General features: G+C 32.4%; 1 protein-coding gene and 1 non-coding gene across 5 annotated transcripts; one reads left to right on the top strand and one right to left on the bottom strand.

Annotated features, from left to right (window-relative positions):
- Window positions 1-26: 26 nt before the first annotated feature.
- On the top strand, window positions 27-26609 carry Ap5m1 (adaptor related protein complex 5 subunit mu 1). Of its 4 annotated transcripts, none has more exons than XM_071608017.1 (10): window positions 27-433; window positions 4455-5100; window positions 9358-9585; window positions 11187-11326; window positions 11828-11913; window positions 12001-12119; window positions 15279-15375; window positions 17790-18372; window positions 19942-20158; window positions 25075-26609. In XM_071608017.1, exons 1-8 carry the CDS (start codon window positions 360-362, stop codon window positions 17870-17872), a joined length of 1473 nt encoding a protein of 490 aa, XP_071464118.1. In that variant the 5' UTR covers window positions 27-359; the 3' UTR covers window positions 17873-18372; window positions 19942-20158; window positions 25075-26609. The 4 variants fall into 4 exon arrangements, with proteins under 4 accessions (XP_071464118.1, XP_027785338.2, XP_071464116.1 ...); XM_027929537.3 differs by having other exon boundaries at window positions 17790-19287; XM_071608015.1 differs by lacking the exon at window positions 25075-26609 and adding an exon at window positions 20295-20941 and having other exon boundaries at window positions 17790-19287.
- Window positions 26316-26391, bottom strand: Trnas-acu (transfer RNA serine (anticodon ACU)). Its single transcript has one exon. It is a non-coding gene; the product is annotated as a tRNA-Ser (tRNA).
- Window positions 26610-27333: the final 724 nt, after the last annotated feature.

Here is a 27333-nt window from a genome sequence, read left to right as displayed (position 1 = left end):
AGCTAGCGGCTGGCGAACGGGAGAGAGGCTGGGTGCTTGGGCAAGTGAGGAACCTTGATCCTTGCGGGCCACCATCCCGGAAGTGGAAATTAGAGGAAGAAAATACTGGGTTTGCTGGGGATAAGTTTCTCAAGATTCTAGGTGCGGATTTTTAGAACTTTTTGTGATATGTTTTGACCAGGATAGAATCAGAGATTTTTTTCGCCTCCCTTGAAAGAGCCAGCATCTCTAGTGAGTTCGTGTGTGGCGCAGGGCGAATCTCGGGACTTCAATTAAGAATCCCGCGGAGAAAGCCGGTCTGCGCTGTTCCTTGGTGGCGACTTTGGTAAGGAGCTGAGCTTATGCTTTAGTGGCTTACTATGGCCCAGCGGGCAGTGTGGCTTATACGCCACGAACCAGGAACTCCACTTTGTGGCACCGTGAGATTCTCCAGGTAAATGCAAATCTGAATCCCCAGGAATGATCAATCGAAGATTCATTGATGTAGCATTGTTTTGTGATGCATTGTATCCCAGGTCTGCCACGAATGATTTTGGTCAAGTTACTTAACCTCTGTTTTGCCTATTAAGTGAATATTTTATACTGTTGTAAAAATAAAACGAATTGTTGCCTGACAGATTATTACATGCGTTTTCTAGTATAAGTATTATTGCATCTTAAAATTAACTCCATCTGCTTAGGCTTGATACAGAGATGATAAAGGAAAAAGGGAAAAAAAACACGTTTTAAAAATTTCGACTCTCATTGATAAAATCAAGGACATTTTAGCTCATTATAAAAAAATCCTTGCTAAGCAGTATGACTTATTTTCATCTTATTTTGTGTCATTGCTAAACACATTGCTAGTTCCGGTTGATGAAGAAAAGGAAGTATGAAAAATTGCATTCACTTTTTTCTTAGATCGTGTAAGCGATCTGGTCCCACTTTTACAACTCTCCATATTTTATCAAGATAGTTTTATGAAGAGAACTGTATACAATAATTCATTGTAAAATGTTAGGGAAAGTAATCTGTTTCACCTTTTATTCTCGGTGACCACTTAGAGTTCTTTTTTGCTATTTATTCATTCTTCTGTCTATAGTGACATAGCCTGATGGAAATGAGATTGAGCCAGATAAAGAAGGATGTAATTTTAAAGTAATTGGCAATGTAGATATGAGACATTGCTTTTGCAGCCTAAACAATTTTTGTTACTGAGGGCATCAGAGTTGGAGTTTACCATTTTCTTTCAGAACACTTGGCTTACATTTATTGTTGTTGGACCTCAAACACAAGAAATTAGTATTATTCTTTGGTCCATGGTTCATCAGCCTCATTATTCATCCAGGATATCTTCATTTTACTAATATATTCCCTTTGGTTACCTGTTTCTAACTGCCATTCTCCTGTTCCAGCAGGTAACTCTTACATGTTCTGTATTATCCTTTTGTTTATATGTATTTGTCAAATTATATAATTAATTGTGCTTTAGATTTCCATTTGTTGCATTTGTCAGACTTCCCAGTGCTCTTAGAAACATCATATTACTTTGTGTTCATTTAGAGCTGCGCTATCCTATAGAATTTTTCTACTATTGATGGAAAGGGGAAATGTTCAAAACCTGTGTTGGCTAATATAGCCACATGCATGTGTAGGTATTGAGCTTTTGAACTGTGGCTGATCTGAGAAACTCACTTGTTAATTTTGCTTAGTTTTAATATAAGTTTAAATAACTTCATGTGTTTAGTGTCTCTATTGTACCCTACATCTAGGCTGTTGCTTCTACTTGCTCTGTAGTACTCCATGATTTACCTCCACATTTTACCTATCTCCTTTCCCTAGTGATAATCTACAAAGTGGCTTCCAATTCATAGCCATCTGAACAATTCTCAAGTAGACATCATCAAACAGGTCCATAGTGCATACATATGCTGATTTTGAATAAATATTTCCAAATAATTAATTTGCTTCTCAAAATGCTAATTGCACCCATTGAGACTCACCAATGATTAGTGAGGGTTCCTATATCTGTTCTTTCTTGACACTTATTCTAATTGATTGACATTTCTCTGTGTAGCAATAAAGGTTAGTCCTTTGGGTTTCCTCTTCTGTGAATAGCCTCATATATATGCCCGTCCTTGTTTTCCTTTGAAAGTTACTGTTTTTTTCTGTTGATTTGTAGGAGTTTGCTATGTATTCTTGATACTAATTCATGTCATTGTTAGTATAGATTTTTAAATTTATCTTTTGTCAATTTAATGTTGTTCTTGGTTAAACAGATCACTAATTTTAATGCAATTGGAGTAGTAAGCTCCTCAGGAATTTATTGAACTATTTCTCTACCCTTATTTCCCAAAGATATCATTCCACATTATCTCCTCTGAATTTTGCAATTTTATCTCTTATATTTAGAAGTTTAATCCATCTGTAGAACATCTTTAGAGATGGCAGGAATCCCATTTTATTTCTTTCTTATCATGGACCAGTTTTCCTAACATCTTCAAAGCAGTATATCTTTTATTTGTTGAGTGATGAAATTAGTAATAATAGTTATTATGTTCCCCCATAAAAACATTGGTCTATCTCAGTTCTTTTTGTCTTTCTTGTACCAGTACCATACTGTTTTTATGTCTGTGGCTTTGTAGTGTATTTTAATATAGAAGTGAAAGTTTTTATTGCTTAAGAAAATATGTTCCTTGAAGAAGTCATGCAAAAAATGTTTTCTCAGTGTGCTCAGAATACTATTTTAGAAGAAACCTCAGATATATTTGATTGAGCTTCTCAACAATTCCATGGAAGCAGCAAAGTGACCAAATAATACATCTATGACTTTAGTTCTCTATTATTTGAATGAATTGGTAACGTTTTATTATTCAGATTCCTGATCTGTTGGGATTACTGTTAGGACTAAAGAGATATGCTTTGGCATATTATTAATTAGTACAACAAAGGATAATAACTATTGTTTAAGATTTAATAAGAAAAATGATTTTTTCCTCTATCTAACCATTTATTTCCCACAGCAAAAATTAGTTTTGATTCTGGAAAGGTTTGCTGTCCAGATAATAATGGTATCAGCTTAAGTCTGGCTTCAGTTGCTATTGTATCCCTAATTTTAGGGCCAATTAAGGTTTGAGTCATGTTTTACAAATAGCTCAGAATAAATTTGAAATGACAGGTCAAGTAACCCAACAAAATATTTATTGAACACATAGAGAGACATGTATAAGATCCCATATTAACCATCTTTACATTCAGTCATGAAATTTTTACACTTAAAAACTTTGTCCTCTAGGTAAACAGAGAATAAGATGCATCACAAATGATATGCTGGCTGAATCTTCCCCTTCCTCAGTCAAGAAAATACATTATAATTTTAAAAAGTGAGGTTTGTTCATAAATAGTTAACTTTGAATGTAACTTATTTTTCTTTTAAAAATTATTAGCAACATCAGAATTTTATTAGTGGAAAAAACTTTTATGTAAGTATGTTTTTGACTCTTGATTAAAAACTGCTGATTTTTGTCATCCTTTTATTTTTCTTGCTGGATTGAACCCAGGGCCTCACACTAGCATGTGATCTTCCACTGAGCTACACCCCCAAGCCTCCCATTTATTTTATAAATAAGAAAATAGGCATAGGAAAGTTAGATGATTTACTCAAAAGTCAGTAGCTAACAGACAGCTTCATTCTAGACTTTGAAGTGGAGCAGGAAAGAACAGGGAAAAATACATTTTTTTAAACTAAGAAAATATGACTAACAGATTTCTATAAATGAGCAAAAACATCTTTTGTTCTGTTTCCTGAAAGAAGGAAAAAGAAAATAAATTACTAACTTACCATTTAACCCAGACATGCAAACCATAAAGGAATATTCAGACTTCTTTTTTTAATAGTGTTTTCCAGAGCCATAGAGTTAAACTATTATTAATAAAACAATGTTCCGTATTTTTAAAAAGTTTAGCAAGTAGACTCAGGGTGTTATTCACTATAGACAAAGTAGAATAGAACATTTCTTTAATCATATCATCTTAACTAGTGGATCCAAAATTTCGGAGGGTAAATTGAATAACTTCTTTAGTCCTACTCCTCTAGGATGGAATAAAAAAAAAAAAATTCTATGAATGCCTAGAATGGTCTAGGTATATACTCTGTCGACCAAGAAGGAATCTGAGTGCCTGACAAATTTTTGAATTAGAATTGGTGTACTTTACCTATTTAAAAAATTAAATAACTAAGCATTTTCAGTAATAGATGACACTTTATCATTTGGAACAACCTCAAATGTAAAACAGTTATTCTGATAGGAATTTAACATGTTTTGGGGATTTGGGCTTTTATGGGTATGAATATTTGTTATTTTATGTTTTATTGTTATTCCTGTTTGCTTGTGTTTTAGGGTTTTTTCTTAATTCCTCCATTTTTATTTTATTTGAAAGAATCATTTATAATGTTTCTTGTTTTCCTAATGCAGACGTTATCCAACCGTTGAAAAGAGAGCCAAAGTATTCAATGGAGCAAGTTATGTGCCTATTCCTGAAGATGGTCCCTTTCTTAAAGCACTCCTTTTTGAACTTAGATTATTGGATGATGATAAGGACTTTGTAGAGCGTCGTGATAGTTGTACACACATCAATAAAACAACCATCTATAGACTTTCATTCGGAGGTGAAGAACTCTGGCCAGTGGTTGCTTTTCTGAAGAATGGCATGATATATGCTAGTGTTCCACTTGTTGAACAAACTCTCTCCCCTCATCCACCATTAATTAGCATCAGTGGAATTTCACAAGGCTTGGAACTTCTTTTTGGTATACAGGATTTTCTTTATTCTAGTCAAAAAAATGATACTGAGCTAAATACAAAATTGAGCCAGTTGCCTAATTTGCTTCTTCAGGCTTGTCCATTTGGTACTTTGTTAGATGCCAACTTACAGAATTCATTGGATAATATTAATTTTGCTTCTGTGTCACAGCCACAGAAACAGCCAGCTTGGAAAGCTGGAACATACAAAGGAAAACCACAGGTTTCTATTTCTATTACTGAAAAGGTAAAATCCATGCAATATGATAAACAGGATATAGCAGATACATGGCAAGTTGTTGGAGCAGTCATTTGCAAGGTGAGATTTTCTTGGGTATTTGCTTTATCATACCATTTAACATATATGGAGAAAGTAAAATTCTATTACTTGTATTTTACATTGTTAAGTGATATCTTTTTTTTTTAATCTTTAGGGTATAATTAGATGATAGACATATGAAATTTGATGTCTTCTATTTGTATTTCTTACCACTTATTTTAGTTACTTATAACTATGTGATGAATTGCCCCATTATTATCCTCATAGTTCCCGTGGGTCATAACTTCAGGAGTAGCTTAGCTGGGAACTTCTGTTTTGTTTTGTTTTGTTTTGTGGTGTTGGGGATTAGCTGGGAACTTCTAATGTAGAAGAAGTCAAGAGATAAGAGTCGAGATTTTGGTCGGGTCTATAGTCATTTGAAAGCTGGAACATGCAAGTTGACTCACTCATATGGCTGGCAAATTAGTGCTGGTTATTGGAAGGAGGCTTCATTTCCTTTACATGTGAACCTTTAAACAGGCTGCTTAAGTGTCCTCACAATTTGGGGACTGGCTCCCCTTGAATCAAATGATATGAGAGAAAAAGATTGAATCAGAAGATAATTATTTTTATTACTTAGACTGGAAGATCACATGGTATCACTTCCACTATTTTCTGTTTGTTTAAAAGCAAGTCACTAAGTCTGATCATAAGAGGTATGGGATTTGTTCCACTTTTTGGAACAAAGAGAGAATTTGTGAACATATTTTAAAATTCCCCTATTTTCCATTTTCTCTAACACATGAAATTGACTAATTCTCTGATATGATAGCTAAAATCATTTTGAAGTGCTCTTTTTTTATTTAAACAAGTAACAGATCAGTATCGGATTCTGTGGTTTAAAGTTAGAAGATGGGGAAAGAATGGAAATATTAATAGAGTTAGCAGGTGGTTAATGCCATGTTGAATAATGACCAAAAATAAAAATCCTCCAAGTAAACTCTTACCAGTATGTATTAATAATTTTCTCAGATGTCTTTATTTTTCCATCACCCTTTAATGTTAAGTGGCTAGGTAGATCCTGTGGATAAAAGTAGATTTCAAGAACAGAGAATCAGAATAGTCCTGACAGGGAAATTGGGTATTTCTTTTCAGTTCCCTTTTAATCATAATGAAAGTAGCTCAGGAGAGTAAGACAGAGGGATTGCAAGTTCCAGATCATCCTCAGCAACTTAGTGAGGCCCTGAGCAACTTAGTGAGCAAGACCCTGTCTCAGAGTGAAAAATAAAAAGACTGGAGATGTAGCTCAGTAGTAAAAGTGTCCCTGGGTTAAATCCCCAGGACCATTAAAAAAAAAAAAAAAAAAGTGACTGAAAACTTTTGTCTATGTTAAATGTACTTCTAACAAGGTCAAAATATATTCATTCTATTAGAAAGAACTATTGTAAATAGTCATAAAATCATGGACTATGTCATTCATAAATCTTAAAGTAGTCAAAAATCTTTTTTTTTTTCTTTTTTTGTAAGTTTGGTATAATGAAAATAGGATAATTCACCATTTCTGTGTTTTTCATCCTGTTTCAATAAACAAGGAATAAATTGTTTATAATGAAATGCTAATTAATATAATAATATTTAAATGTCTCCACTGATTGATAAGCTGACCCTAGTAGATTGCTTATGGGGAAGATTAAAGAAATATTTAAAGGAAGATTTTTATTATGAAGTCCATTATAAATGGAAATAACTATCCTCGTTTTATCTTAGTCTAGTAGAAAACCTGATGCACTGAAAGCCTGTAGTTCTAATTCTTAATTAGAACTAATTAAGTTCTAATTCTGAAGTTCTAATTCTTACTCTGCCACTATTTTTCTATGTATCTTCAGAAACGTCACACAGCTTTGTGAATCATTTGTCATTTTTAAAATGAGACAAGCACTTAGATGCCTTCTGTTTTTAAAACATGTATTTTTAAAATTCACATTTATATAAGCCTGACTGATTTAAAGGGTAGTACACACATCCCTTTTAGAAAGGATATCCTCATCCTATAGTAAATGACTGATAATCTGGTCTTTTAAGTGCTTGAAGAGTGGATAATTCGTTGGAGGTTTTTATAAGATGCTGGTTCTCTGACCTCTTTAAGGGTGTTAGACTGCTACAGGATAATTTAATAATCAAAAACTGAACATAATTTTAATAGTACTTATTATCAAATGTTTTTTTATTATCTTCATAAATATCCATCAAAAACCACAACTACTTTTTATTCTTATTAGCTTACATGTAGAGAATAAAGAAGCAGATAATTTCAAAGTGGAAACACTAGAGAGACTTGAGTTGTAGCTCAGTGGTAGAGCACTTGCCTAGCATGCATGAGGCCCTGGATTCAAGCTCCAGCACTGAAGGAGGAAAAAAAATTGAAACAGTAACATATTTTTAAGCATTTTAGTAAGATTATTTAGCATTTCTGTTTGTAATTGAGTTTGACGTAATTGTTACCAAAAGACCTTTATAAGACACTCATTCTATCTAATACTATTCATAATGCCTGCTTTCTCTCTTAAGTATAATTCTTAAATATAACAGGTACATTAATGAATTCACATATTGTTAGGTATAGCATTAGAAAAGAAATATATTAGTATTTTTTAAAGTAGGGTCAATAATTAGAAAAAGATATAAACTCATAAACATTTTTTAGTATTTCCTATGCATAGTAGTGGGGTTGGCACTAGAGATAAAAATAGTTTTTTCAAAGAACTAGCTTCAAAGGGGAAACAAAGAGGTACAGAGAAATACCTATTGTCGGTAGATAATTAATGCATGGTGCAGATGGTGTATATGATAGTGCATTTGGAACTAAGCATTTTGCCTGCTGAGTTCCACTAACTCTCAAAATATTGTGTACATCTAGCCAAAAAAAGATATTAATATGGCCTTTCCCCCCGCCCCCATACCAGGGATTGAACCCAGGGGCACTTAATGCTTAACTACATCCCTAGCCCTTTTTATTTTTTACTTTGGGACAGAGTCTCAGTAAGTTGCTTAGGGCCTCCCTAAGTTGCTGAGGCTGGCTTTGAACTTGTGATCCTCTTGCATCAGTGTCCAGAGGCTCTGGGATAATAGATATGTGCTGTGCCACTGTGCCTGGCTCAATATGGTTTAATTGGCCAGTGTGTACTATAAGATATCTAGAAATAAAGATATTAGTGCTTATTCAAGTATGAGAGGAGCTTGGGAAATACAAGTCTTCCTCTGGTTGCAACCTTCCAGAAAGAGTAACAGTTTCATTCTGGAGACTAGAATAAGTAGAGAAACCAGAATTCACAGAGAAGTCTTAGAAGCTGCCATGTCACAATCTGTTACAACCACAAAGTGGAATTCATGAAAAGATCTGTGAATGTGCTACATCTGGTGTTCAGGGAGAGGTCTGTGAAACTGTCATATCTGGTTTCCACGACCTCCTAAGAATAATGGCTTTCCTTTCCCTTCTTTCTTCTGTGTGTCTCATTACTAACTCCCACTGATAGTCTAACCCAAGTCATGTATGGAAGAAGGTTCTAGGCATCTACATGGCAGAGGTGGGCTGTAGACGTGATGATTCAGAATGTAAGGCATCATACAAAATGAGCTAGACATGAAGAGTTAAAGTTTATAGTAAGGAAAAAAAAAACATTTTAACTGAAGGAAACAGCACATGCAATGGTACATATGAAGGTATGACAATATGAATTATTCAGGGAAATGCAAGAATCCTCTATGTCTACAACAGAATTCATAGGGTGGAAAATGATTAAAGAGTTAGACAGGGACCAAACAATGAAACATTTTGAGCATGGATACAATATAATAAAAATTATGGTTCATTAAGATAGCTCTGACATTGATGGAAGATGGATTGATGAAAGGAAAACAAATGGATACATTTTTAGAGGTATAACAAATTGAAGCCCTGAACAAAATATGATTACAAAAGGAATGTGGAGTAGTGAATAGATTTAACATTTTTCCCCATACCAGGAAAGGCATCCAGGGCTTTGTGCATGGTGTTAAGCAAGTATTCTACATCCCCATCCTTTTAACATTTCTTTCTCAGAGATATAGTGATAAGCAGAGGGGTATATGAAGGCTCTCTTGGTACCTGACTGTAGCATCTTACAAGTATCAGAAAACAGAAAGCAAATAGATTAGTTCCTGCAGAAAAAAAAAGTTAGTTCAGTTGGGGGAAATTACTTTGATAAATTCAGAAAAGCCTCAAATAGAAGGTGTATGTTTCCAATATCTTGGTAATATCCATTTCTGCTTGTGTTACAGTGTGATTTAGAAGGAATCATGCCAAATGTCACCATCAGCTTGAACCTCCCTACCAATGGATCTCCACTTCAAGATATTCTAGTTCATCCTTGTGTGACTTCTCTTGATTCTGCCATTCTGACCTCTAGCAGCATTGATGCAGTGAATGATTCTGCATTTAGTGGGCCTTATAAATTTCCATTCACTCCACCTTTAGAGTCATTCAATTTATGCTACTATACTTCCCAGGTAAATAATCTTGGAAAAGTTTGAGACTTTCCTGATCTTTATAAATATTATTGATAAGCAATCATTTGTACACTTGGTGCAAACAAGAATTTTTCAGAAGTTATTTACCAGACAATAATTGAGAGATGAAGATGAAGATGAAGATTCATTTCTTCAAATAGACTACCTGTTAATCTCTGGTGTCTGTAACAACATTAAAAAGCTTTTTTACTTTTTTAGTAAGTTCTAATTAGTTATACGTGACAGTAGAATGCATTTTGACACAACATATATAAATAGAATATAACTTCTCATTCTTCTGGTAGTACATAATGTGGAATTACACTGGTCATGTAGTCATATATGCACATAGGGTAATAATGTCCGATTCATTCTACTGTTCTTCTTACCTCCATCCCCCCCACCCCCCATTTACTCTCCTCTGTTTAATCCCTAGCTACCTCACCTTTATTGTGAATTAGATTCACATCTCAATACATTCAGTCTTTGGTTTGGTGGGATTGGCTTAACTTTGCTTAACGTGATATTCTCCAACTCCATCCATTTACCTGCAAATGCCACAATTACATTCTTCTTCTTGTAAGAAGCCACATTTTCTTTATCAATTCTTCTGTTGACGGGGAAATTTTTTTATTATTATTCCTAAGAGGAAGTCTACACTCACAGAATAGATTTTGATATGATTTAGTCATGTTTTACATGTAACTGATAAATGGCAGAACTTTAATTTAAACCCAGATTTTCCAGAATCCCAAAGTCCAAACTGTTTTTTACTATAATGTGCTATTTGTTTCTGCCCTAGTTATCAATCAGTATGTTAGTAGACCTTAGTTAGGAAAAATTATTTTGAGAAGACAATAGGCAGTCTTCATTGTCATTCAAGAAAAGAGGTAGACCCAGACCATATTGGATATGAAAAATTAAAATCACTTTATACTGAAAGTCCACATCGTCTTATCTCTGCTTCTGTCTCCTCTTTCAACTTCCTATGCTTGTATAAGATTTTAAAGCTCTAAGATCCACATTATATAAGCAGAGTCTCAATGTCTTACTTCTGATGTACTAATAGGAATGATTGGCTTACCCCAGGCTACAATTTTTTTTTCCTTTAGTCAGTTATTGATGACCAGTCAAGCTACTTCTGAGTTACTCCTGAGTTGAGGAACGTGGGAAGAATGCAGTTACAGAATACAGATGGAACATCAGGAACTGTGGGCAGGGCAGCAGTTATCAGTATGTCTAGTACATGTTCTGTGCTCTAGGTCAATTAATTTGGAGAGGAGAATATGGAAGAGCAAGAGGAGGAAGAATATATTGTACCCCTTTATAAGGCATCTTTTCTTGTCTAGGAACAGAAAGGGGTAGAAGAATCTCTGTCCTTTTATAGACCCATTATTGCTATTGTCAAAACAGTTGGAGTAACTCACTATGTATCATAGACAGATCTGTATATAATGATTAGGTTTGTATATGTGTGTGTATATATGCACATTCACATAATGTAATGTGTATAATATACACAAGAACTCCCTCCCCCATTACCATTAGTATTTTAGACCCATTAACCTGAGAATTTCATAAAAATTTATGTTTGTTTTCAGGTCCCTGTACCACCAATTTTGGGTTTCTATCAAATGAAAGAAGAAGAAATACAACTAAAAATAAAAGTTAATTTAAAACTTCATGAAAGTGTGAAAAATAATTTTGAATTCTGTGAAGCTCATATACCTTTTTACAATAGGTAGGGATAAATAACATGATGTTGTGATGTCTGCCTTCTGTAGTAGATTCCCACTGTCCCCTAATTGTGTTTAGCAAATTGTATTCGCTTTTTACCTTATTTTTTCAAGAACTAAATAATTTTGTTACTCAAATGAATGCTGATTCTGAACCAAAACATAATCATAAAAATAGATACCTTTAAATGTGTCTTTACTTTTGTAGTTAAACTTGTTAGTAAATTATAAAGAAACCAGTTAACCTCCATGAAGATTATTTACTACTGGCTTTATTTCTAGCAATTTCACTGTACTTTGCATACAAGTCAATAGCAATGAAATGTATATCGTAAGTGTTTATGCAGTTTCTAGTATTTTCTGAGGTACTTATTATTCTGTTTTATTCTACAAATTTGAATTCATATCTGCCTTTTTGCTGTCTTTGTATTAAGTAACTGTAACAAGATTTGATTTAAAGCTGTTATATTTGTGATCATTTTTTTTTCTATTTTCTCTTTGTAAAGAGGTCCAATTACACAATTAGAATACAAAGTTAGTTTTGGCCAGCTTGAAGTATTTCGAGAGAAAAGCTTACTGATCTGGATTATTGGTGAGCAAGATTTTGTTTGTTGATCTTTTTTCCCTTTCATTTGCTATAGGCTCTACTTTTTTTAAAATAGTTAATTTGTGTTTTTAGGCCAGAAGTTCCCCAAATCAATGGAAATTAGTCTTTCTGGAACTATAACCTTTGGAGCCAAGAGCCATGACAAACAACCATTTGACCAGATTTGTATTGGAGATACAGCATATGTAAAGGTAAACATATTTGCATGATTCACTACATCAGAACTTCTTCCTTTGTTTCTAAATTGCATTTACCTAATTGATTTTTAATGTTTTACAGCAAATTGTTTTTAATTCTGTGCTTTTTGACTGCCTAAGTGCTTTTTTAGATTCTGTTTTATTCTTTTTGGTTAGTACTAGTCATTTTTCTATTTTGATTAATATAAATTTTAAGGGAGAACATTAAATATACTTAAATACCCCAACTTAACTAAGATCATTAAATTCATCTAAATAACCCAACTTAAACTACCCAGCATTTAATCATCAAATTAAAAATTTATTTATGAAAAATGTCAAATGTAGTCTTTACTCTCTATGGATTTTTCAATAATGCACATCAATTAACTGCTTTTGGTGTTTGAAGGAAGAAGTGAGCCTTTCTGGCCAAGGTGGTCAAGGGAAAGTAGAGTTAAAGCAAACTCTGAGGCCTAGTTAAGCATGAATAAGGAAACTTGAAGATTGACTGTATTTATTTAATTTAAAAAGACTTAAAGGGGTGAAGAATAAACAAGACACACTTAGGATCAAGTGCTAAAAAGTGTCATACTGTATAAGACTGACTGCATAATTTAGGTTTGAAATGTAGAAGGTGTGACTCTTTTATAAAAACTTTGGATTTTTTTTTTTAATAGAGGAGTGGTTTGTACAAAGTGATACTTTGTGAATATTAATCTGCAATGAATGTGAAGGAAATAAGTGAGAAAAAATAAGGACATCAAAAATATTTTATAGTTACATTAATGTGGCACATGAAAGGTACTAAGTTGATGTTGAACTAGTGTTGTATCAGTAGAAAGAAAAGGAATGGGCTACTCTAAGCCATACTGATTGTAAAATCTCAGTCACTAATATAGAGACAAGAAAAAAATAACAAGTCAAAAGATGGTGTTATGGGCTGGGACTGTGGCTCAGCGGTAGCTCACTTGCCTGGCATGTGTGAGGCATTGGGTTCAATTCTCAGCACCACGTATAAATAAATGTAAAAAATAAATAAAGATCTATCAACAACTAAGAAAAAAATTTTTAAAAAAAGATGGTGTTATTCAAAAAAGTATGTCATTTAAACCAGACTTGAACCTTCAAGAGGGCAGTGACGATATGAATTTCATTTATCCATTGTTTTATCCCTAAGACCTAATCCATTATCTACCAATAAATATTTCTGAATGGGTGAATATACATGAATTAAAGTATTGATATTGAAAACATTGGGAAAGAGTGAGCTTTATATATATGATACTGGATAATAGCAACATATCTTAATTCAAGTGTCCAGTGGATAGCTAAAAACCTAAAACTTGATTTCTCATGGAAAAGCTCAGCTGCATATAAGGATTTAGGAGTTACCTACAGAGAAGAAATAGTTGAAGTAGTGGAAATGATTAAGATCAGAAAAAAATAAGAAAAATGGTAAAGATTCAGAAAAACCATTGAGGAAAATTAATGGGGTGATTAAAAAGGTAACAAGAAAGTAAAATGCTATCAAAGGAGATTGAAATCTGACCATAAAGGCAATTAGAGGAATTGGTGATGAAATCAGAAATATATTGGCAATAATTTGGGTTTTTTTCCCCATGTTGTCTTCAACTACATCTATTAGCATTGTTTCAAAGATTATTATAAAAGGTCCTAATTTTTCAGAAAAAAATATGTGGGGTATTACCACATTGCATGTTCTTCAAAGGTAGATATTATCATTTTTCTGTTAATTTCCATCACTTAACCACTTTCCAATTCATATTTATTTTCAGTGAACGAACTGAATGTGTTTTGTGTTATCTTAGTCATGTGGAAATCAACCTTGTCATAAATAACTTCCAGCATTCAGAATTACACTGAACAAGCAAGCATAAACCCCGTACTATCAAAAATTATTTGAGGGGCTGGGGTTGTGGCTCAGTGGTAGAGCGCTCACCTCGCACGTGAGAGGCCCTGGGATCGATCCTCAGCACCACATAAATAAATTATTAAAATAGAGATATTGTGTTCAATTACAACTAAAAAATACATATAAAAAATTATTTGAGTTGCAGCAGGAATAATATGTTAAGATTTAAAAATAACATCATATGCATGTGATCAGTAAGTTTAGCAATTAAAGAAGAAACTTGAAAAATGGGAGAAATTTACAGGGAAGAAAGGAAAAAAAATCAATATAAGGTAGAGCTTTTGCCTATCACACATGAGATCCTGGGTTTGATCCCCAGCACTGCCAAAAATAAAAGCATAGAAAAGATAACATGGTATTGCAAAATCAGGATCATTTAACAGCAGAGATGAAGAGAACCACAGCAAAAGGAGACTAGAACTATGTAAGATATAAACCTTTTCCTGTGAATGTGATTTTGATTCAGGCATCATATCTTCAAAGAAGCTACTGCCTCACTCTATTGTAGTACAGTATAATAATTGGCATTTACAGTGATAACCTCACATTATCAATGAAATTAGGAACTATTGATTATATTTTGTAAGTTTTTTTATGTGAGGGAAGGGAAAATTTCTAAGCTCAATTCTGTAAGAGTTAAATTTCAGTTTCTTAGAAAATTAAGTAGTGCAGCTCATTCTCTCCAAAGACCAGATAAGCTAATGTTTCTGTTTTAGTAATTACATTCTTATTTCACTAAAAGGTATATATATTCCCACCTATAAAAGAATTATGATGTAAAATATATCTCAATCACATAGCCCTTGGGATAGAAGAGAGTATGTAGTTTACTAGACAACCTAGCAGAAGGAACATCTGCTTTTGTAGTCAGCCATGTCTGAGGTCAGATGCCAGTTCTGCTTCTTACATATTGGGATATTAATTGCTTTCATCTCAGAACCTCAGTTCCCTTATTTGTAAAATGATACTGTATGGATTAGAGTCCATATTGGTGAAGTGCCTGGTTTGTGTTAAGCACTTTATAATGGAAGACTTACAAAGAAATGGCTTCAGAGCAAAGGAAAGAGAGTATGTGTGTACATATTTAAACATATGTATACTCATAATTGAAGTTCAATATTTTATGATTTTTATTTTATGAACTGTTTGAGATGAATTTTTTAAAGTCATATCAAGAGAAAAAAATGTGATCATCATTTTTACCAACTAATCACTTCAGTTTAGTACATTTCTCTTCCTAGCTTCATTTTAGCATCTTAGATTACACACTCACCGGATGTTATGCGGATCAACATTCAGTTCAAGTTTTCGCATCAGGAAAACCAAAAATAAGTTCATGTAAGTTGTACAGATTCAAACTAACTTAATGAGATTTAAATGGTGGTGTGTTGTTATTACCTAAGGTAAAATTAAAATGTAACAGAATTTAGAAATTGGAGAATAATCCCAATTTGTAAAAATTTTGACTTTATCCACCCCAGCGTAACACTTTGTGAACTTTGTATGGCCCTCAGTCTTTTCCAGTTTAAAATAGAATCTGGAATAGCAAGGATTAAGATGGGATGGGCTTTAGTATAAAATTAGATTTGCTTTGTTCTGGTTATAATAAACTCTTATTTAAAGGTGGTTCACAAGGTTACATACTTTGGTATTGGACAAACAAGGATTCAAGCTATGGCTCCAACATTTTATTGACTGTGTTGCTTCAATGAACTTTCTGAAGTTTTCGTTTTCTTATCTTTAAAGTGGAAATAAATTACCTTAGAACTGTTACGAGGTTTAAGTAAGATTATACTGATCAAGCACTTAGCATATAATATAGATTCAATACATGGTAAGTATGATTATTACTTAAAAACTTAAGTAATTTTTAGCAAATATTATAATCAATAAACACTATTTCCCACCTTCTCTAGTCTACCACTAGGCAAGTTGTAAAGATGATTTCCTGTCTTCAATGGATTTACTGGTTGTGAAATATATATATGTATATATATCTTATACATACATATATGTATACTTTATATGAAAACATAGCTAGACAAAAAGAAATTTATAAATGAATTCAAAATTATTTCATTCAGATCAAATACACATGGCTGATATAGAAAAGTAGCTAGAATGAGGTATAATTAGATAAAGTTAAGGAGAACCTTTTGCCTTATAAATTGAGGAGAATAAAGCTATTATATGTATATATTTAGATAACAATGATGCTAATTTATAAAAATTATTTCTGTATTTAAATAAATATTTTTTAAACTAAGAATTAAGGTCCCTAAAATAAAAAGAATAGGACAAGACTTTGTATTTGAATATTTCAAAAGAATTAAAGAACTTGGAACTATGGAATCTAAGCAATTTCTTGTGAATTTCAGAAACATATTCTATCTAGTAAAACCAGAAAAAGCTCATTTCTCACCTCCCTGGGGTTTCCCTCATTTTTTTCATCAGTTTTGTTGTTGTTGTTTGTATTTTTTAAATGAATTCATAGAAGAGTATTCATAGTGCATTTATGTTTTATGAAAGCATAATATTGGACAACCAGTATCTTTTCCTAAGTACAAACAGACCGATGTTTTAAAATATTTATGAGAAATATATTGTCTTTTAATAATTAGAACATTTTAAGTATTTTGTCAGGATTAACTAAACATGTAATTTTCAGAGAGCATAATACAGAATAAGTTTCACTAATACACCTGCTTATTAATGCAAAATATTGAAAGAGCTCATTTTAAATGGATCATTACAACTAGTCTTTATTTCCTAACTCTGGTTATTTCAGACAGTGACAGCCAAATTGTGCAACCATGTGAAACCTTTATTTTGCCATCATCTTGGCAATAAAGTCTATATTCACAATTAACAGCTTTGTTCTGAAAATAGTATAGTAATAATGCTAATTTCATTAATAGCTAATATTTTTTATTTACTAGGTGCTCAGCATAGTTTCTATTTTATGTGTACTAACTCATTACTCCTCACAGCATCCTATATAGAGTTATCTCCATTTTACAGATAAGGACACTGATGAAACAGAGGGTCACGTAGCTTAGTAATGATGGCAGAACTGAGGATCAAACTATTCTTTGCATTATTAAGAAGAAAGGTAGAAAAGGCTGAATTAAATAATTAGTGATATACATATACACAATAATAATAATTTGCCTGAGACTAAATCCAAAGAAGCATTACTATCTCAATTCCACATATCAGCAAAGTTTAGTTCAAAGAGATTGCCATTTGACTAAAGTTGCAAAGCTATTTACATTTGATCAGAACTATAATGAAAACCCAGCAAAGCCACTTTTTTTATCATGTTGCTAGAAAGTTGATTGTTGGTTTACATCTTTTACACTTTGAATGAATAAAGAATAAGATGACCAGAATCAGGACAGTGGTGAAGAAGTTAGAGAAGGGAAACCAACAAAAAAATTAAATATTTTACAATTAATGATTCATAAGAAATAGTATTTAGGAGAAATGTGAGGAAAAAATTTACAGACTTGGCATGAATAAGAGATATTTTATGTAAGCTTAAAGATGGATTGTTCAAAGATTTAAAGAGCTTACATTTTTTAAGTGGTAAAAATTAATAATAAAGCCTTGATAAAATAAAATTAAAATGAATATTTCAAAGGATTGCCATGAAATGATTGCACTGAACAATGTCAAAAAATCATGACTTTGCTCTCCTGTTTTTTTGCTAAGATGAAATAGTTTATTTTTTTTTTTTTTTCCTTTTTTAGACCGGAAACTAGTGTCTTCTGATTATTACATCTGGAATTCTAAAGCCCCTGCTCCAGTAACCTATGGATCATTATTACTGTGATTTTTTTAATATTTAAATGGGATTTATACAATAGTAACACAGCATAAATGAAATCATAGTTTTTATATCTATTGTGTATTCATATAACCTGTAAGTGAAAAAATCTGAAGGATTTTAATTATAAAATATTCATACTTGAAATTTTTTAATCTGATATAGTTTGAAAGAATGTCATAATATATTATGATATTTTTGTCATATAACATTATTATAATATATTGCATATTATGTTATATATCATAGCATTAATATATAATTATATATTATATTATAGTATATCATTATTGTTATATAATATTATTGTTGTAAAGGCTAATATCTCCTGTGTTTGTTACCCTTTCGTTTTCTGTCACTGTGATTCAGAATACAAAGAATTCGTGATTCACTCTGACTTATTGAAGACTCATCCTGGGTCAACATGCTGTACATGTTCCTTCCCACCCCTATAGCAGATAACTGCTAATCAATCACAACCCTCTTCCTACTGTGAGCCTTCCTGGGTAAGAGCTCAGGCTTCTCAGTGCAGAGCTTCAGGCAGCCATTCCAATGGTTTGTACCTGACATGTAAGATAACTATTTGTTCTTTCAAACCTAAGTACTAAGCCAGGCATGGTGGGACTCACCTGTAATCCCAAAGACTTGAGAGACTGAGGCAAGAGGATCATGAGTTTGAGTCCAGTCTTGGCAATCTAGAGCAACTCTGTCTTAAAATAAAACAGAATGGGGATGTAGCTCAGTAGTAGAGTGTCCCTGGGTTCGATCCCCAGTACAAAAAAAAAATACTTATCTCCCAGTACATTGTGCTGGTATAGAATATCAGCAACCAAATTATAAACAACTATAAATCTCTTGAAAAATCAGCCAATGTAGACAAAGGAGACTTGCTTAAATAGTAACCTGTTGTTAATCAGAACTATCCCATTGACTAATAAAGAATCTGCATAATTCTATTTATCCCTGTTCTAGAGTTTATTTTTAAGTAAGCTTGTTAATCTGCCATAATAACATTTTGCTTAGGATGTCTATAAGTATATTTTAAAAAATAAAGATGGGTGGGATACCTGCAGAATAATGTAATGTTTTGCAATTATATGTCTTCAGCCAATTTCTGAAGATAAAGGTAGATATAATATTGCTTTTTCCTTATTTTACTAAATTAAAATCCATTAATGAATAAATTCATGTAAAAACTCAAAAACCTTTCTGTGGGTAGAGTATTATTTACTCTTAGTCTTACATAATAGTGTATTTTCTTTAAATTTGTCTTTCTCATTTTCTTATTATAATTTTTTTTTTATTTTTTCAGAAGCCATTAGCCATATTCTTTATTCTCTACCTGTTTCTATAATTAGATGTGACATTCTGTTTTCAGAGCAGTTCATTGTCAAGTTGGACTCCAAATGACCAAGAAAAAAGTAATCTCAAGATCCTAAGAACTTAGTTCATGTCAAAGTTCTTTTACAGAATAGAATTTAAAAGCATTATAAAAAATATGCATTACAGATTAATATTCAATTCAACTATATTCTGGGTTCTGTTTTTTAATGAATCTTCTCAGAAAAGGCTTAGAAAAAGCTGCTAACTCCTCAAAAGAGAGCTATAATAATTTGAAGGGATAGTGCATATGAACTTAGGATTTGAAGTTTGATTTTTTAATTAAGGTCAATCCTACTCATTATAAACCCTCATTTTCTGCAAAGCATTATCATACATAAAGTTCTATGTTCAAAATTATCCCAAGTAACAAAGAAGAATAGCTGTCTGACCAGGACTTTAACTTATTATTGTAGCTTAATCATAGATAATCAGTAGTAAAAACTTTCCTTTTGAAAGAACATTTCCCCATAAGTTATTTATGTCTCTTCAACTCAAGGCTTAATGTTGTACTTGTGTTAATAGAGCCATTTGGAAATTTCAATTATTCAAATTCTTATTAGCAAAGTACACTAAGGTAGGCAAGAGGCATTTATCTAGTGAGTAGGCAGAGATTCAACATAATAATTCCTTAAGCAAAACTTTCTTCGTGAACAAATTAGAAAAACCAATAGACTTTGATTTGACATTTATAGAAAACTACGGAAAATCTGAGGAGTACTGGAAAAGTATAGAGATGATGGAGAACCCCATGCCATCTGTTGCCATTCCATTCCAGCAAGACTACAGAACTAAACCAACTCATGTTTTCATCCCTTCAAGATCAGCTGGGCACACTATGATGCTTTTGATTTTGTCTAGGAACCTGTCACTTCAGGATAATTTCTGAAGACAAAGTCTGTTTCCCGTTTGGTAGGTGACCTGTTTAATGTTTTCCCTGTGTCTGGGAACTCCTTAGTGTAATTAGCGACCTTTGAACTCCGCAACTAATCCTGAGCTATTTTGTATTCCTTACTCATCTTTAAGGCTGGACCTTTCTTTTCTTCAGAGTCCTCTGCCACAATTAAAGAAGAAACAGCTGCATTTCAAAGGGATTCCGATTCCAGAAGCTTAATCGTGATTGACATGTTCTTATTCTAAGCTATAAGACACTCTAAGAGTCCTTTCTTGGGTTAAAACTTCAATCATTTTCTAAAAAAATTATCTCACTACGGATTTTATTCATTTTCTTTGATAACTATTCTTTGCATTTTTTAACTCGAAAGATGCTTTGCATTTGCAGTGAATATGAGCAACTACTTCTAGTGAAAGATTTGGATGGTGTCAGTCCTGCTCTAGATGGAAAATTTCTAAATTCCCTTTTAGTGCCAAAATATGATTACGAAATCTGATGTCTATCATATGGGTAATTATTCTTCCCTAAATCCCAAAGGCAAAAGGAAAAATAGCTAAATTTCTGAAAATGAACTCCAGAAAAGATGGTTCGTGATTTTGGTAAAAACTTTTCTTACTAAACAATATTTTAAAACTTTTTAAAGTCAGCAATATTGAAGTTAGGCAATATCCTGGTGGTATTTTATACTTTTAAAATAATCAACTCAAGTTTGAAGTAAATAGGCTCATCAGGAATTCTTATGAGAATGTTTTATTATTTTTATTAAACTTTCTGCCTAATAAAATATTTAAAATTTTTCATGACAACTCAATACTTCCACTATATTTAAATTATTATAGTTTTATACATTGTGTGATTTAAGATTTTTAACAGCAGACATTGTGCATAGTAAAAAAGTGTTAATATTTGTCTTCTCATTTTGGTTCTAGTATTTTTAATACTTCATATACATTCATAGATTTCTCTGCTACCACTGGGAAGTAGGTAGGTGGAATTATCCAAAACCTTCAGGGACTGCTGCCACAGCAGAATAGTTGTTCCTAAGACAAAGGTCAAAAAAGGGATGTTAATAAACAGTCCTCAGGTTTAAGGGACTTTTTTAGGATTACATCTTAAATTCCAACAAATCAGATTTAGGAGTTACTGAAAGTGAAATTGATCCATCCCTCATCCAAACTTTGCAATACTTTCCTGTTCTGACATCATTTAGATAGTTAGCTGTATTATCAGATTAGAAACCATTGTACCAGGCTGCTGAAAGGAAAAGGAGGCAAAAAGCTAAACATGGGATGAATTCTGAACCTTTTAACCTGGCTGAAGTACGTTGGTCCCTGTTATGCAAATACCTTCAATCCTCTGCTAAGTTCAGTGGAAATAATTTTCTTGAATGACAGGTTTATTCAGCAAGGATTCAGTTGGTGATTAATCCCCCTTTGATCTAGGGTATTTCACTTAACTACCAGTTACCTCGTTCTGACAAAGTGCAACTGAGATTAGGGAGATCACTAGAACACTACCAGGGTGTGCGTTTATTCTCTATAACCTTTAAGCAAGGGCCAAGAATGCAATTTATTTTCAGTATTTGAAGATGTAAAGTCCTGTCTGCTAAGTTAGAAAGTCAATTGAATACCAAATGAAGTTTATTTCTTACGTAATAGAACAAACATTTCTTTTTGCTTTACTTAACAATGATATTAGGAAGCATAGGCTTTGAAGAAAGAAGAAACAAAGAATACATTCCAAGTATAGCTTTTTATTTTGTTTCATGTATTAAGAGTGTATACTTACTGGCCCTGAGATAACTTAAAAATCAAAGGAGTGGCTACAACTGCAGTTAGGAAAATGCTTCTTTTTCTTTAAACTGCATAGTTTCTCACCCCTCCCATCACCTCCACCGCCACTAGAAAATGTCATGGTATGTGGTGAAGAAATCCAGTTGGGGAAAACATGTTGTAATACATAGATCCATCTTAAGACTGCTGATTTGAAAGCTATCCTTATTAAATTTTTCTTCTTTTAGGAGAGTTTGTTATATTCCCATTTAAAAAATTGCATTCATTTTCAGAATGATTTTTTCAAAAAGAAAGGTAAATAATATTGCCAAAATACTATATATTAATTATTTTAAATGTTTTCTGCCTTTTTCTCATTTTTCTGGACACCTCTTCTCTCATAAATGTAAACTTTGAAATATTCTCTGAAATTTGACAAAAAAGTGTCAAGATTTTTCATGCTATGTTTCTCAATTCACTTTTTTAAATTATTATTAACATTAGTATTTTTTTGCAAGATGTTAAATTAGAGGATTTATCGAAGTATATTACAAGACCTTTTAAATGTATTTTTGTATTTTGTAACAAATTTATTTTTAAGGATTAAATTTTTACTAATGATAAATTTTGTTTTTATAAATAAAGCAGTTTTAGAAATGTTTTATAATTGCTCATCATCCTAATAGCAATTTGCAACACAAGTTGTGTTCAGACCGCTTCTTAACACTTTTTTTTTGGTTTAAACCTTTTTGTTTTCTAATTTATAAATTGAAATGATGCAAGAAAAAAAACTATATCTAAGTTTATGCCAAACCAACCTTCTCTAGTTTCAATTTAATAACCAGTTTCTAAATACCTTTTGGTAGCAAGTTATTGAATCACAACAAAATTGGGGATCAGAAAAAATAATAAGATGGCATTAGGAATACAGGATCCCATGGCTTTGTTTCTGAGAAACAAGTGTTTTTAATAATTAACTATTTCATGCTCTAAGTATCTAGTTAATAAAATGTTGCAGTGTATTTTAAAATATGCCTTCATAGAATATATTTATGTACACATATATGTATGAGTGTATGTATTTATATAATGCATTCAATGCTAGTGTGTCTGAGTTGGCAGGTTTCCCTGTGAAACATTTCAATGTTATGTCAGAAGAAGAAACATATTTTAAAGTAAAATATCTAAATATCTTCCCAAACACAATTTTAGTTAATTAATGAAGGGATTTCATTAATTAACTAAAATTTCATTAAAATGAAAATTGTCAAGGATCTCATGAGATTAGTCTTACAAATTGGTTAAAACTCTTAAGAGCTAAAAGCTTTTCAACTAGCTTCTAATTTTCCTCATCAACTGTTTTATAGAGTTAATATTATTGTCCACATATTGCTTGGAGCAAAAAAATTGGCATGAGTATCTCACTGGTGTCCTGCCTTGTAAGCAGGTTACTTTGGAATCCAGGTTGATTTCTCTAAGGACCTGGCTAATCTATGTAATTGACGTCAGTGTAGTGGCAGAACACATGCACAAGCATTTACAGATTGATGAATGTGCACGAATGGAAACTACCTGCTGCCATTTTTCCAGTAGGAAGTGAAAATCTGCATGTTGAATAATGCATTAAACATTTAAATGCTGGGGCTGTGGCTCAGGCTCAGCGCTTGCCTAGCATTCATGAAGCACTGGGTTCAAGCCTCAGAACCATGTAAAAATAAAACAAAGCCATTCTGTCCATCTACAACTAGAAAAAATTTTTTAAAAAATTTTAAAGTCAAACTGTATGCTTCCTTTATATGACCTTCTTTTAAATGATGGTTTCTCTAAAAATTATTTAGTAAATACATAATGATGAAAATGTTCAAATTATTACTATCCCTCTTAAAATGTTTACCTTTTCCTTCAAGGGACTTGAGTGCCCTCTGCAGGTTATAAAGAGATAATTAATGACTACGTCTATTTTTGAGCCTGTGATTTTTTTCCCTTTCAAAATTGCAGAGCCCATTATGTCTAATCTCAAAGCAAGCATGATCCAATTTATATTGTTAACCCTTAATTTGCCAGTGATTGAAGGAGGAGTTTCTTTTCTGTACATGTTTTGTTGTGTTTAGTGTAAATGTGATTCTTGTGAGCTTTCCATGTCACTTAACTAGGGTCCTATAAATATTTGATGATAATACATTCTCTCACAGAAAGAAGATTGGGAAAACATTTAGGTACTTTGAAATGTTTTAAAGATTTTGAGGCTAGTTTATTTCTTGTTGCATTTGGAATAGTGTACATTGGAATAAGCCTTGCTTTGTCCACATGCATCATGTAAAATTATGTGAGACTTCAGTTTCTTGATTGGGTTTATGAGTGATGTTTGTGTTCAGGCTTAAAAAAAAACATCTTAAAATATCTTATTTTTTTAAAAGGATTGAACAGATAGCACTTCAATATTATTGTTGGTATTATTGTCCACCAACTAGAAAGAATATTTATATTTGAAGAGCAAAAAGCAACATTTTCATCGCCATAGTGTGAAAGTACATGAGTCATTCATGTCTGTGAAACCCATACTTTCTCAATGGGAGTAGCAGATTTGTTTCTAAAGGACATAGAAATTCATTTGTATACGAAACTAGAACTGGAGTGCTGGTGGCACTTCTGATTCAATTAACTTACTTGGTGAAGCTGCCAGGGAAACTAAATATGATGAGAACAAGAGGAATGACTGGATCAAATTAATAGAAATAGATCTTTTTGCAAGCAGCGTAATGATTCTGATCATCAACCTTGAAAAGTAAATTAGAACAAGCAAATTACTGTTGAAAAATTCTTTTAGCACTCTGCTGTTGCTACACAGCTAGTCATGGCTCAGCCTGGGGCAGGGAAAAAATGCACTCAGTTTTGGTTGACAAAGGAAACATTATTAAAGTGAGTGTTTACATTGTGTTTATTGAAGTGTTCAAAGAATATTTGTGGCATCTTCAAGCAACCTGCTGCTCTCCAGACTATGATAGTGCATGAGTAATAATAAAAATGAGTCACTTGTACACTTTAAATAAGTGCCTTAAACTTGTTTTTCAACTATCTCCAAAATATTTTAAGTTTCAAACTAAATAGTGCTTTCTCTTCTAAAGATTTTTTTTTTATTTTTTTAATTTTTTTTTTTTTAGTTTTCGGCGGACACAACATCTTTGTTTGTATGTGGTGCAGAGGATCGATCCTGGGCCGCATGCATGCCAGGCGAGAGCGCTACCACTTGAGCCATATCCCCAGCCCCTCTAAAGATTTTTTTTCTCTAGAAATTGAACCAATTTTTTAAAAACATTCATTTCTTTGAATTTTTCTTGAATATACCTTCCAGTTACTTCTACATCCTTTGTGTAACTTTCCTCCCAGGATCTACAATGCATAAGAAATAATCCTATTCCTTAATATGCTAAGAATCACAAAAACTAAAAGCAATTGTGAAATTACTGACTAATGTCCAATTGAGTATATAATATGTGCATTAAAAAGATATCTGATTAGGGTCATAACTTTTGAGAGCTACAATTACCTTAATCTACCTCAAAAAGATTAAATTGAGAGTGGAAAAGATAGTTACTAACAAGCCTGCCCATCTGACATTTAAAAGCTTTTTTTTTAGTTTTCGGTGGACACAACGTCTTTATTTTATTTTTATGTGGTGCTGAGGATCGAACCCGGGCCACACGCATGCCAGGCGGGCGTGCTACCACTTGAGGCACATCCCCAGCCCTTAAAAGTTTAATAGATCTTTATTATTTATACTGGGAAAATAGGAAAGTAATTAAAAACCTAGAAAGAATTTTAGTTTTTATCTTTCTAAAGAGATCCATTGAAATCATTTTTATATTTTAGAAATAGTAGAAGCGTGGTACTTAACAGGGATTAAAGTACTTTATTTTTATTGACCAGCAGCCCCCAGTACAAAAAAAATTAATCTCAGGTATTATTGAATATAAGTTAAGTGTTCAGAATTCCCTTATGAACTAATTTTTGAGAAACTATTTTCTTATATTCACCATGGGACAAGTTGTCAGTCTTCTTTATTTCAACTGCTTATCACAGTTACCAAAGAAAGATTATCCCACACTATAAATTCTTAAGAACTTCCTAATCAGATATTTAAGTATATGCCATTTCTATAATGTAATTTCAGGGCATTTTATATTTATTATTTTGATGTCCAGAATCAATAAAAAATATTTCTTTATCCATAATCATCTAAGAAAAATCTTTTTTTAATCTAAAAGTACATGCCAGTCCTCTGCTTTTGCTAAGGCAATAACCAGTCGAAGTGGTCAACAATGTTTATACCTTCTTAACTGATATTAATCAGTTTGGATTTTGTTGTTGTTGTTCTGTTTGTTTGTTTGTTTTAGTCGGGGTAGGGGAGTGCTGAGAATCAAACCCAGGGCCTTGCACATGCTTAGTAAGCATGTGCTCTACCACTGAGCTATACTCCCAGCCCAGAGAATTTTGATAATTTTGATTAATTTTATAATTAATTTTATAATTTTGATTAATTTATAATTCCCTTATGCATATTTAAAGAGCACATGCCACTTATAGTATTTAATATAGAAGGCCCAAACACAAACATAAGTTATGGCTTAGAATTAAAACTGCTGATCTAGTTGAAATGGAGGTCTTAATTTAGTCATTAAAAATTCATAATGTTATACTTTTGTTGTGTTATTATTATATACCACTCCAGAACTAGACACAAAGACAAAAAATAGTCCCAAATTTTGAACAATATATTATATAACTTCTGCAGTGTATTGGCATTGTAATAATGGAAAACTACTTCTCTTCATTAATACACAAACTGTCCAAAGAGGTGATGATTGAAGCTTTACACCAAGTAGATGAAGGACATCTCAGGGCAACATATCTATAGATACCACTGACAAACAGAATCACAGAAAGCTGAACATCTGGTGTAACAGAACAACAAAAGAGGTTATGTTTACGCAAAACCTTTTTGCCTCCAAATATTCGGGGTTTGGATATATAAGAAGAATATATATTTCTAAGGAAAGCAAGTATATTTAACTTAGTCAAAAATATTCCTACATAGTGAATATGCATTCCCCTACTATCTCCACCATTTACCTCCCTCGCTAATTCTGAGTGAATTTTGTGTGTTCACATGTGCTAGTATATTTACCTCTTCACTAGCAATGAAGAAGATATAATGGTGTATATATAGAACTATAAGGAAAATATACATGAGAAAATATTAATATAACCCATTGATATGATAATGTATATTGAATTAATTGACATGCTAAATTTTATTAGGGTGTTCACATCCACTATAACAACTCCCTTAGAACATATTAAAAATTTGGGACTATTTTTTGTCTTTGCCTGTTTCCTTCGAGTATAGATAGACACACTTA

This window comes from Marmota flaviventris, chromosome 2 (assembly GCF_047511675.1).
Source record: "Marmota flaviventris isolate mMarFla1 chromosome 2, mMarFla1.hap1, whole genome shotgun sequence".
In the NCBI taxonomy this organism is placed as follows: Eukaryota; Metazoa; Chordata; class Mammalia; order Rodentia; family Sciuridae; genus Marmota; species Marmota flaviventris.
Note: the sequence above shows the minus strand (reverse complement) of the source record. Positions and strands in the feature narration are given on the sequence as shown.

Excerpts from the sequence above, each read along its gene's own strand:
- Ap5m1 (XM_071608017.1), top strand. The coding sequence starts at position 360 with ATGGCCCAGCGGGCAGTGTGGCTTATACGCCACGAACCAGGAACTCCA. Across the intron at positions 5,101-9,357 it reads TTGGAGCAGTCATTTGCAAG|TGTGATTTAGAAGGAATCAT; the intron begins GTGAGATTTTCT and ends CTTGTGTTACAG. Across the intron at positions 9,586-11,186 it reads TATGCTACTATACTTCCCAG|GTCCCTGTACCACCAATTTT; the intron begins GTAAATAATCTT and ends GTTTGTTTTCAG.